Below are 13234 nucleotides of genomic sequence, written 5' to 3' on the forward strand. Positions count from 1 at the left end.
AAAACTTAAAATTTTTCATATTCGTATTTCATCCCCAAAATATTTACGACAAAGTATCAATTAAAAAAATCTGAAAAGCGGTTGACCATTTAGGTCTTTACATGGTAATTTACAGTAAAAATAATGATTATAAAAGAAATCTTATTTTTTAAATATCTTTGAAACAGCTTGAGTGATTGACTTAATAATCTCATCAGATCTGAAGTCTCAATAAACACTTTTGAACGCCGCATCGCTCAACTTAATCAGATAGTTTTCCTTAAAGATATCATAAGCCAAAAATGTACTTATAATTATATTCACATACACGGTCGGATGTCGAACCAAAAATAGTCAGAACGGTTTCCTAGAACCTCAAAACTTAGAGATCTGATGAAATTTCGAATTTTCAAAACCGGACTGAAACCAACAACTTGCTACTTTTGAAAGTTATTCATTTTCAAAGCAAGAAGTTGAAAAAAAAATGATCGAAAATCTCCCGGAAGTTGAAAAATGTAATTTAATTGTATGTTTAAATGTAAATGTAATTTAATATAATAATAATAATAATAATAATAATAATTCATTTTGTATAGGCTTTAAAAATGAAACAAGGGCGACAACCTTGCGAGAGCATTGCCTTGTACTTTGTACTCACACCACTAGTGTTCTCGACGAGTTAAAAAAGCATGAAAACATTAAAATGAAATAATAGCTACACCCTATGTATTGTAAATCCCTTAGTACTACATATATAATATTAAAAGCATAAAGATGAAATAACAAAAAGTAAAATGAAAGGCAAAGCACCGAAAAATTATTTCTTGGAAATAAATCGTAAAATCGCGTGCGCCCACCTGTCCGTAGCCTTATACCACACACGAGTAGACTTATTACAACTTTCAAAGGCACGCGTCACAACATTAAGAACATAACGACACACGTTGCCTGTTTTTCTATTTACCCTACAATACATATTTCTGCTCTGTATGTATTGCTGCGCACCGGCCTCTTTGCAGCATGAACCACTGTCCCTCGAGAAGTTTCAACCTGACATCTCGTCTCTCTCCCTTGTATTCATACATGGATTCTTTCTATTTCGTCACGGTAAGTGCACACTCAACACATATGAGAGATTCCATGGGAATTCCAATGAAATGAATGTACACATGACACAGTGTCTACATCGTCAGAGGTCTATCTAACCGTATTCAGTGTAAGGGTGAAAAGATAGACATAACAAGCATTCATTTTATGTGAAAGAACGGCAAATGTGCGATATCATTTCTAAAATAAATCCAGAGTCCAAGGTAATGTTTGCTGCAAATATTGAAGCAGAAATAAAACTTTTTTTGTTTTAATTGGCTGGTGCTACAGAAAAAATTGCTTTTTAACACCCACTATCACGCTTCGCTACGCGTCAATTAGATTTTGATGCAGAATATATTTTTTATACTTGAAAAAAATGGTGATGGACTTTCTTTTTTCTGAATGGTGGGTATAATTCATAACTTTGAAAAAAAATTTTTTTTACACAACTGATTTTTTGTGAATTGATGACTTTATTTATTACCCTTTCATTAAAATCACCAATCACTACTTGTACTAGTAGTATTTTTTTTTTTTTTTTTTTTTTTATTTTTTCATATCAATAGCTACAGATCTATCAAAATAATTTTAAAAAAGTAATTGATTCTTTTTAAAATGGTTGCGATAGAAAAGTTGAAAAGCAATTCTACGCTCATTACTCCGCCGACGAAGAGTTCAAGTTCCAATGATAATTGTTTTCTTCTATCATTATAATAATAAATGCCTAAAGATGCTACAGACGTACAAAGCGAAACATTAAATACAAAAAGTATAATTAGTAGGGTGGGTCAAAAAAATCGAATAATTTATTTTTGATTTTATACTCTGAAAAATAGGTTCGTAGACACCTAAAAAGAATTCTCTCCAAGTATAAGCTCTTAATTATAACGGGAAGGTCCTCCGCTTTGCGGGTTTCTATTTTTTTCGAATAATCAGATAAAAAAATTTATATCTCGCTTCCAACTGCTTGGAAAAATATTCCGTGGCATAGATTTTGTGAGAAATTGAATGCTTTACAAAAAAGGTCTCTTATGACTTTTTCAAAAACTCAACCGATTAAAAGATATTCATAGTTGAAGTTTGGCTATTTTAAGGAAAATATTCGTTTTTATTATGAATTTTATAAGTCGATGAAAAAAATTATTTCGGATTGCGGAACTCATGATTTTGTAGGAAATTTACTGCTCTACAAAAATGGTCTCTTATGATTTTTTGATTAAGTGAAGCCGTTACGAGATATTCATCGTCAAACATTAACGAATATCAATATTTCCAGTTTTTGATCAATAATTCGATAAATTTTAATTTAAACTATGAGTTTCAGGAAAATTTACATAAATTTGAGTTTCGATCGATAAAGAAATGTTATAATAAGTTAGATAAAGAATTATTGGAATTATCATTGATTTTCCTTGGAGAAATGCCTCAAGAAAAGATTTCTTTCAAACGTCCTGGTGCTGTTCATCATGCTAGATGGATGGCTAAGGCCATTTATAGTTTGAAAATGTATCTATTCAGAGATGAATTCAAACTCTCTCAGAAAGAATTACATGGTCTTCGTCATTTCTGTATTTTTATAGTCACATTGTATTTAAAAGCTTGGTTTTCATCAACTTCTGCAACAACTGCTGCTTATCATGACTTGCAGTTTATGAAAAATTTATTGGAGTACAAACATATCAATCCTTTGATTTCTTCAGCTACGTGTGAAAAAATGATTTCGCACTTATGGTATTTGAGCGATGAACTTGCCATTTTATCACTGTTTGACGATGGCGTTCCATTAGAAGTAAAAAAGTATTGTTGAAGCTGTTAATACTCGTGAAGGTACAGATTCTAAAGCTAAAAGATTTGTAATTGCTAAAAAGATTTGAATTCATTGGCGCAGAGAACTCTGAGTGACTTTGTGTCTAAAAAGTCATTAAATCTTTTCAAAATCTTCGATCTACCGTATGACTTTCTTGATGTCGATGTTGAATTATGGCCTACTAATGAGAGTTATCTCGAAAATAAAGAATACTTTCAACAACTAAAAGTTGTCAATGATTCAGCAGAGCGAGCTGTTGCATTAGTCAGTGAATATAATCAATGCTTGACAAAAATGAAGAACAATTCCAGTACTTATTGCAAGTTGTCAAAGAACATCAAAAACATTCCCAAATTGTAATAAAAGAAATTATTTATAGTAATAGCGTACTGTTATGTTAAAAATATAGACAATTATATTGCAATTGATAATTCAATAAAAAATTTATCTATAAAAAAGTTAAATACTGGTTGTTTCTCACTTGATTCAATACTTTTCATATTAAATTTGACAAAGAAATATGTCATTCACTTCAAATTAAACTAATCATTGGCTATATGTCGAAAAAAATGCTCTAATTTCTTGTTTTAATGCAATCAAACAAGCTCAAGACTGAAAACAATATTAAAAAAATTGTTTATAACATTTCTTTATCGATCGAAACTCAAATTTATGTAAATTTTCCTGAAACTCATAGTTTAAATTAAAATTTATCGAATTATTGATCAAAAACTGGAAATATTGATATTCGTTAATGTTTGACGATGAATATCTCGTAACGGCTTCACTTAATCAAAAAATCATAAGAGACCATTTTTGTAGAGCAGTAAATTTCCTACAAAATCATGAGTTCCGCAATCCGAAATAATTTTTTTCATCGACTTATAAAATTCATAATAAAAACGAATATTTTCCTTAAAATAGCCAAACTTCAACTATGAATATCTTTTAATCGGTTGAGTTTTTGAAAAAGTCATAAGAGACCTTTTTTGTAAAGCATTCAATTTCTCACAAAATCTATACCACGGAATATTTTTCCAAGCAGTTGGAAGCGAGATATAAATTTTTTTATCTGATTATTCGAAAAAAATAGAAACCCGCAAAGCGGAGGACCTTCCCGTTATAATTAAGAGCTTATACTTGGAGAGAATTCTTTTTAGGTGTCTATGAACCTATTTTTCAGAGTATAAAGTCAAACATAAATTATTCGATTTTTTTGACCCACCCTAATAATTAGTTAACAATCATTTCCGTAATTATATTTAAAAAAAAACATACATAAATTATTTAAACAATTATTATCTACTAGAGTATTATTATGTATGATTGAGATTGAAATTAACTATATATGATTTTATAAAATTCCTAAAATAGATATATATGTTTAATTAATATCTATTAGAATAATAATGAAAAAAGTATTACAAAGTATCACTGTAATAAGATATGAAGTATTTGCCATATCTGATAATTCAGAATAAATTACTAGCGTAATAAAATATTAAATAAATCTGGTTTACTCAAAAGCTCATTTAGTATGAGCAATTTTTTGGACTAGAAATTTGAATAGTACGCTACGCGAGCATCTTAATTTTAACCAATAATTAATCGTGGCCCGTTTTTTGCGAGTTTCGACCTATAACTAACTTCAAGATTTTTATGTATTTTAATTTAGAGGATCGTTTTCAATCATTTCATACTCGTATCAAGGAATTTATATTGTTAATTTTTGGCAAAAAAAGTGAATAAAAAAATCACGAGTAAAGAAATTTACAAAAAATCTATTTACATCAATGTACATACATAAGTATATGAATGCAATTCGAAGAAGTAAATTCTTTACATTGCTTGTTTTCTCGGAAGAAAATTAAGGTAGACAATTTGAGTTCTAAGTCAAAGTAAATTAAGCCCGAGAACGACACAACACTCTTTTCTTCTATTTTTCATTCTTTTCAACTTCAGACTGTGTTTTTACCCTGAGATATCCATTTTAATGATCTTTTTCGTTACTACATATGCTTTACTACTATATCTATACTTAACTGTAGCTTCTAAATCCCCAAACGTTAAATGCGCGGGCAAGATCTGTTCGCGTGGCAACCACTTTAGAACTTATTTTTATCGGATGTTTTTTTTTGTCTGGACGATAAGCCACCAGTACAGAGCGACTAAAGGGGTGTGTTTGTCGATGGTGCACAAACTTACTCACCCACGCGCGACGAGTCCACGCGTACACTTGAGACAAGGCATATAATAAGTTTGCCATTCTCGTTTGGCTGTCACGATAATTACACATCAAATTATATTATAAGTAATTAATATAATTGAATCCCCGAAACTGCGCGTTTAATTTTTCCTTGAGTAATTGGCGAATTCTCTTTGACTCATTATTTCACTCATTATAGTACTTTCAAATGTAAAAACAAAATTAGTTCTAATTAATGATTTAATAAAATATCTAAACGTTAAAATTAATTGAATATAACATTGTACACAATAGAGTTATTTTCTTAACTTTCATTATCGACTTTTTCAATTTATTAATCAATTGGCCATTTCAATCACTAATCAATTATAATTTAGATAATTAAATCTTATTAAAAGTTTTTTAAAATTTTGTGAATATTTCTAAAACTATAATTTTTAAATTTAAGTTAATTAATTTACTGGTGAACGGAAATAAATAAAGAAATAATAATTATGATCTGTTCGAAAATCGATTTAGTTCTCGATTATATCCCGTCAAATGTTTAATATTGCCAGTTAATTAATAAAATAAAAATATTCAACCAGACGGATTAAGGGACTCAAATAAATTATTTTTTAAATAATAATTTATTTATTATTTGTTAAATACTCAAGTCCATTGTTTTTTTTATGAATGCTTGACAAAGTTTTATGATAAATGTTAGACATTTAAAATATTCTCTGAATTTAAAGATCATTAATAGATTTTAAAAAATTACGGTATTTAAAACTTTCGAGAATTAAATTTTGAAAAACGCGATAAAAATTTTTTTATTGAATTTTTTAAAAATCGAGATTAATAATTATTTATGAATAAAAAAGTATTTTTGTTAATTAAAAAAAAAAAGTCATGCTATCCGTTATAAATTCATGAAATTAAGATTTATCAAAATAATCGATCGAAAATTTTTTATAGTATAATGGTATACAGTAAAGAACAGTATAAAATTTAGAAAAGTAATTTTTTTTAAATTTTAGATACAGATTTTAATTGTTTGCAAATTTGAAAAATTGCATGAAATGTTTATTGACAATTTGTTAGAATTTAAATAGTTTTTAAGAAAGCAAAGAAATATTCCTTAAAAAGAGAGCATAAATAAAAGTGTCAATGATTAAATATGATATTTAAATCCAAAGAAATAGAAGAAACGAAATATTCTCTTTGAACTATTTTGTTTGTATAATAAAAAAATCATAAATATTCACAAAGCCACAATTAATTTATCTTCAGTGAGCATTTATATTGTTTTGTGTATTTTAACATTTGTGAAAATAAAGTTATTCTGTCCGCAGCTTTGTCAGCAATTCGAATATCTATTTAAAAGTTTTCACAACTCTTAATTGAACATAACAAAATCGTTTGACGCATTTTTTTTTGTTTATTAAAGTATATGTATTATGCAATATTGATTCCTATTTAAACATTTATTTATTCTGTACAGATAGTCTACACTTCATTGTCTTCCAGTAGTTTCGCGTTAAATTTATACATTTGTGTTATAATTCTAGTAATAAAATTCATCTTCGGATTTACAGATTAAATAATTTCCTGTATACAATAGGTTTAATCGGTTAAAAATAAAAATTTGCAATGTTTGTGGAACATGAGTCAATAATTTTAGAAATGTATTAATTATTGAATTATTATAAAAAAAAAATCAACATGTAAAAATTTAAAAAAAAATCAAAAATCATAACATGTATGCCGATTACAATTATTTTAATAATTTATTAGCCAAAAGTAATTTTACATGCATGAAACTTCTGTTATGGTCACGCATACGTCTCAAAAATGGAAGATTTCTATACTAACAAATAGTCCACGTAAATAATTTTTTGAAGATTTTATTGTCAGTTTTATGTGATCATGATAATTCAGAGTTTAAAATGCAAATAATCCGTGGCAGCCAGTACAGACACGAAAGTCACGACTGTCTAAACTAAACCGAGGCTGGCGTGAGAAAGGTAGAAACGTGTCACGTTAATTAGTTAAATCGATCGCTCGATACGATTGTAATTTTATTTGATGAATCAAATAGTTTAGATCATGTCTGATTAATAGAACTATTACACTTTCACCTTTTTTAACGTTAAAAACCTAAAAAGTCTTTTACATACAGGTTTATTTGAGTTATCTGTAATGTACTGAAGAAATATACTTATTACAAAAAAATTATAAATAATATGAATGTGAATGTCAGTAAAAGCTCGACAGGCATTTCTACTAATTAGAGTTTAATTTATTCAAATGAATATATTTACATTACATTGAAGCTCAATAAATATGTAGATATTAAATAGCAACATCCCAATTAAATACTGTTTATTGCCATATACGTTTTTCGTTTATCGAAATCCAGAGCATTACTAATTCATTTATAATTTATATGATTTCATGTCAGAAGAAAAATGACATATAAATGCAATGATTTTAATTAATTGAATATTTCATCAACAATAATAATTATAATAATAAAAACAACAACAACAACAATAATAATAATAACAAAAATAATATATAAAATGAATTTGAAAATTTTAAAACTCTTAATGTAATTTTTTTGAGTTTTTTTTTTTATTTTTTCAATCATTAATTTAAAATTATTATTATTGTTATTGTCATTATTATTCAACAGTGTTTCTAAGATCGGTGATTTTATTTATTAAAGAGCATTTATTATTGTAAGCCAACTTTCCCAATCCAAATAATGATAGACTAATTCAATTTTCATTATTATTATTATTGTTATTATTATTATTATAATTATAAAATTTCGAGTCTCATGATTGTACAGAATTTTGAAATTGCACCGAAAGCGTCTTAAAATTTTGCAAGCCAATTTCTTCACATTGTTAATTTTGCAATCAGTAAAATATTTATTAATTTTTTAAAAAATGTTGTATCTGCTGCAAAAAAATTTATAATAATTAATTTAGCAGATATTTATTAATTTTTGGAATTTTTTAAGAAATAAATTATGGCAAAAATAAATGAGAAAAAAAACTGACATTTGGAAATTTTAAAAAATTATAAATGCAATTTTTTAAAACTAGTTTTTCCGAAAAGATTTATTTGTTAAATAAAGTTAAACAATTATCAAGTGGCTGCTAATTTTAATGTCATAAAAAATTTTCATGTTGAATTTAAAAAAAAAACTGTTCATGGAATTTTATAAATTTATTGAGTTCGTTTTCATTTATTAAAAAGAAAAAAAAATGGAGAGAATCTGTTGATTCCAGTATCATAAAATGCAAAGATGAAAAGACTCATAAACGTCAGATAAATAATATCAACTTGAATTACATACTTAGTACCTTTAAACGACTTGAGAGTATTGTAACAATTTATATTTTATTTTTTATTGGTACTTAAATATAAGCAAGGACATAAAATTATCTTGGAGTGTCTTGAGATGCGCATCTCTCAGTTTAACGATACTAATTACCCTGATAGCCACCTTATCTATAACTTACTGTCAATCTACGTCCGCAATTTGAAGCAAACTTGACGGAAACAGTTGGCAAAGCGAGCGATTACCTATTAGTTACCTATAACTTACTCTGCAAATAGACGTCAAAACTTGCTGTACAAGTATTTCCTTCAAATTGTAGTAAAGTTGAAAAGAAATTTAACCACAAGTTTGATTGTTAACTTGTATTCAAGTTGCGGCCGTAGATTTCCGTCAATTTGCTTACAACTGTTGTTGAGAGAAGAATTACCGCCAACTTGATGTATAAATTAACCGTAACTGCTGGAAGTCAACACTTACTGAGAAAGCGCTGGCTATCAGGGTATGAAAAAGAAAAAGACAACAGATTTGACTCACCGCGCAGATAAATAATAATTCCTTGAATCCTGTCTCTAATTTCGTCAGCCTTCTCACTGTCACTTTTAAAAAAATCGTTTAACACTTTTTAATTCAATAATGTTTATTTATTATGTTATGGGAAAACTGAAACAACATATAATTATAATAATATTATGAAACAACTGAACAGCAAACACAAGTCCGACAGTACTAGTTATAACGTGGAATAATCACATGAGATGAGAATGAGAAACAATAATGCTCGGTAAGCCTCGGACCGCCATGCACTGATGGGATGTGTCTCGCCCGCAGCTCGCGCATGCTTTCGAGTTGTGCGCAGGCGTGATCTTCCCGCACTCTACAACCGCCAAATAAAACGAGAGCGCAACGCCATCTATTAATGGCTGTGAGCAACCGTTCGCGGTATTCAACGAACGCCTCACTCAACAATCGACACTCTAGAGACATTCTCCACAACAATAACAGGCAAAGAAATGCATGATTACGTGCATTATCCAGGTTAGATACATGTTAAAAGTGCAAGTGAACTAATTGCGTAGCAGATGTAATGTCGGATATTTTATATTATTTGTTGAAAATAGTAAACAGTAGATTTGTGTTCTGAAGATTTTTTTGCTAATATAGGAAGAATAATTAATAGTGAATGTGCATTTATTGTCTTTAATGAAAACTTAACAATATTTTATTGGTTTGTATAAAATTACAGAATGTCGAATCATGTTGGTAGAATATTCTAATTTATTAATATTACGCCTAAATTTTTTTTTATTTTAATAAGCACTCAAAGTAAAATCATGATATTAAAGTTAGCAGTCACTTGATAATTTTTTAATTTTATTTACCAGAAAATTATTTTTTAAAAATTACATTTTCTATTTTGTTTAATTTTTACATGTCAATTTTTTCTTCTACTTTTTCATTATCATAGTTTATCTGTTAAAAAAATTCTAAAAATTATTAAATATCTGCCAAATTAATTCGCATAGTAAAGTCTGATTATAAAATCGTGGAAGAAATCGTTGATTTCCAAATTAAAATGAATGAAAAATTTTACTGATCAAAGGTAAGCATCTGTTACATAAAACTTGTTTCACCTGTCTCAAAAATTTAATAATTTTTTTTATCTATAATTAAAAACAATATTCTTAATTTATTAATTGTTACCTGGGCAATCTTGCACCCTGGTAGCTCATTTTACATAGATCTTTATGAGGTTGAAGTTAGCAGACACTTGACAATTTTTTGAGTTTTCTTGAAAAATAAACTAGGCATAGAAAATTATTTATAAAAATCTCATTTATAATTTTTCAGAGCTTCTAAAGATGAAATTTTTTATTAAAATTTTCTTGCTATAATTTGTTTGCTAAAAAAATTTTTAAAATTATCAGATGTCTCTTAATTTCAGTATCATAGATCTTTGTTATAAAAATTGGTAAAAAAATTATTAAATCTTAACTTATAATTTGAAATTTTTATGGCAATTAAAAACGAATTTTCTTACAGAATGAAGGTAACTTTTGAAGAACAACAATTAACATTTATCGATTATAGTAACGCCGGATATCAACTCGAATACTTCAAGATGATATTCATAGTGGAGTATTATCAACAATATTATCGGTGGCCTGGTAAGTACAACAATTGAATTATTTTTTTATTTGATATCTAAGCGAAAAAAAGAAAAGAATATAGCTTTTATTATCAAAAAATTTGTAGAATTTTAAAAATTAGGAACCAACCAAAAATACAGTTTTAAAACCGATACCACAAGTATATGACCGCCTATAATTGACAACAGAATTTCGAAAAGTTTTCAAGATAATTTTATCTTAATTAAAGATTTTTTTAACATTTCAAAACTGTCATACGTTAATTACTTTTATTGAGAATTTGGAAATTTTCACTGAAAATTTAAATTGATCAAAATTTCCCTTCTTTTAGAGATTTCAGGCAAATTGATAATTTTTTCTTTCTGCCCTCCGGCCGGAAAGTGGCAACTTTCTGGCCGCTGCGCTAAACAAATTTGCCACATTCCGGCTACGTCGAGCAGAAAAATAGTATACACACCTTGGCCAGTGAAAAGTAAAGCCTCAGACCACATGTTTGTCAACCTCGGCTTCGTCTCGGCCAAAAATTACATGTGATCTGAGATTTTTCTTATTTTACTGGCTTAGGTATGCAATATACTACTTTGTTAATTGATAATGTTAATTTTTCACCTAGTTATGGCCAAAAATGGGTTGAACCCTCTTATATATAATGACCTTTTTTTTTTCATAGGTATAAAATTTGTTTGACTTCTTAAGAACAATAATTTATTTTCAATCGTAATTTCCAATTTGTAATTTTGAATATTGGAAGCAATATTTTAAAAAATCCTCGAAACTTTGAATATGTCATTAAATGCATAATACATATGCTGTTAAAATTTGAAGACGATTTACCGTACCTAACTTGAGATAATTGCAATTGAAAATGACATTTTTTGTACATGTAACATAGGAGAAGCATGAGAAAATGACAGTATTTTTAATTTTTTCCATCGAAGGAATTTCACCACTTTATCGAAAAATTAGAAGATTGAAAAATATGATATTTCGAACAATAAAAAAAAATGAAAATTATTTACCGCGTAATTTTCGAGATTAATTCTGTTTTGTTTAAGCTCCGGTTTTTTATGGATGGGCTTTTACAAAATTTCTTTAAATTATAACAATCGTAGAAAAAATGTCTGGCTCTGATAACCGTAGGATCTGACGTGTAGTTGACTGGAAACTCGTTCGGAATTGAGGATGTTGATGACTCAGTTAGGTACGTCGGCTGGTAGGTCTGATGAAGGGAGGTTCAGCTCTTCCTCGGAGGTATCTGACTCGATCTCTGGTCTGGACTGGGTTAATATGCTCGTTCAATAATTTCCTAGGAATCGAATCTCACATTGTAATTGATTTGCATGAATTATCTTGAAGAGTAGAGATAAGAATCGAGTGGACTGTATGATATGGAAAGAAGTAAGTTAGCAGTTCTCGAGGTTCCTCTGGTTGTAAGGCAGAGGAACCCAAAAGGCCAGGTAGTGTTTAGGTGGACTTTCCAGAGGCGGTTCAGTCAGAGCGAGGGCTGCTGAACGAAAACCTTCCAGATAACTCGTGCATAGATGATTGAATACATTGTTCCGTAAGCGGTTCAGGACGTTCGAGAGCCGGAACGATAAACTTACAGATAAACAATGATTTTGAAAGAGATAGCGTGCATTTCAGAATAATGAATAAATGAATTGAGTGCGTACCTTTTAGTATTTTTATGCAATAAAAATACTATACCAAATTACGTTTAGTGAAACTGCTCCTTGATGAAAGATTGATGAGAGCCGGATGATATTTCTGGAAGCTGGTGGGCTCGTTGGCTGCTAGTCGGGTTGTATGGATGGACAATTGTATCTCTTTTGGTCAGCTTGCAGATCGAGAATGTTATTGGCACGTTTGAACTTACACAAAACGACTTGACGATTTGAACGATAAAGGAAACTGGTGTGTGAACCTTTTATTGATTGATTAAGAGTTGCTATGGTTGACTTTCGGATTGCGAGCTTGGTGGGAATTGACGTAGCTGTCGCTAGGAAAGATCCTTTCGGACTAACGCTTTTGGACGTATATTGTGTACACAAGAGTACGGAGACTCTTTCCATTTTATTATTGGTGGGATAGTTCCGAGAAATATTATTAAGAAAAGTACGTTGACAAAAATATTACATATATAAAAAAAAGGGAAAGTCGCAACGGAAAATATTCGAATGTGAACCAGATGAGCGTTCGGGTTACGAAGAGAACAAGAGGTTGCATTTATACGACCTCAACGGCCAGAGAGTCATAAAAGTAGGTACTTGAGTCTAGCGACCCGCATGCAGGCATCCAAAACTCATAGGAGAAAATAAAGATGTTTTTAACTTTACATTTATTTTGAAGGCAAAAGAATATTTTAGAAAATATTAAATTTGAGTAAATTGGTTAAAAAATTATAACTTATGAATTTAGCTGATAATTAAACAAATTCAAATAAATTTCACTTTTAGAGGATTATTTTTAGAAGAGGGGGTACGAAAAACAGTCGCTAGTCACTGAAACCGTAGTGTGGGTGTTTGGTATAGAGAATATAGTAGCGAGGAGTACAGTAACGTTAAAAAAACTTTACCTACAACCTTAACTTTGTCGATACGTATAACATGGATAGTGAACTAAAATTTTTTATCTGGACTGTCGCGGAGGTATTACCTTAAAGAAATAAACGT

At 29.0% G+C, this 13234-nt stretch overlaps 2 protein-coding genes across 7 annotated transcripts in view; one reads left to right on the top strand and one right to left on the bottom strand.

The window, feature by feature from the left end:
- The window catches only part of LOC141534238 (uncharacterized), a 144443-nt gene extending 135242 nt beyond the window's left edge, over positions 1–9201 (bottom strand). For all 3 annotated transcript variants that reach the window (XM_074253461.1, XM_074253460.1, XM_074253458.1), the window contains exon 1: positions 8950–9201. The gene's annotated coding sequence lies outside the window, so the exon portion shown is untranslated. The remainder of the gene's footprint in view (positions 1–8949) is intronic.
- A 776-nt stretch (positions 9202–9977) lies between these two features.
- The window catches only part of Imp (IGF-II mRNA-binding protein), a 130558-nt gene continuing 127301 nt past the window's right edge, over positions 9978–13234 (top strand). For all 4 annotated transcript variants that reach the window (XM_074254873.1, XM_074254874.1, XM_074254875.1 and 1 more), the window contains exons 1-2: positions 9978–10015; positions 10456–10580. In XM_074254873.1, coding sequence (XP_074110974.1) covers positions 9993–10015; positions 10456–10580 — 148 coding nt within the window. In that variant the 5' untranslated portion in view covers positions 9978–9992. The remainder of the gene's footprint in view (positions 10016–10455; positions 10581–13234) is intronic.

This window comes from Cotesia typhae, unplaced genomic scaffold (genome assembly GCF_013202065.1).
Source record: "Cotesia typhae breed Kobodo isofemale line unplaced genomic scaffold, CoteBio_Ctyphae scaffold_13, whole genome shotgun sequence".
Taxonomy (NCBI): domain Eukaryota; kingdom Metazoa; phylum Arthropoda; class Insecta; order Hymenoptera; family Braconidae; genus Cotesia; species Cotesia typhae.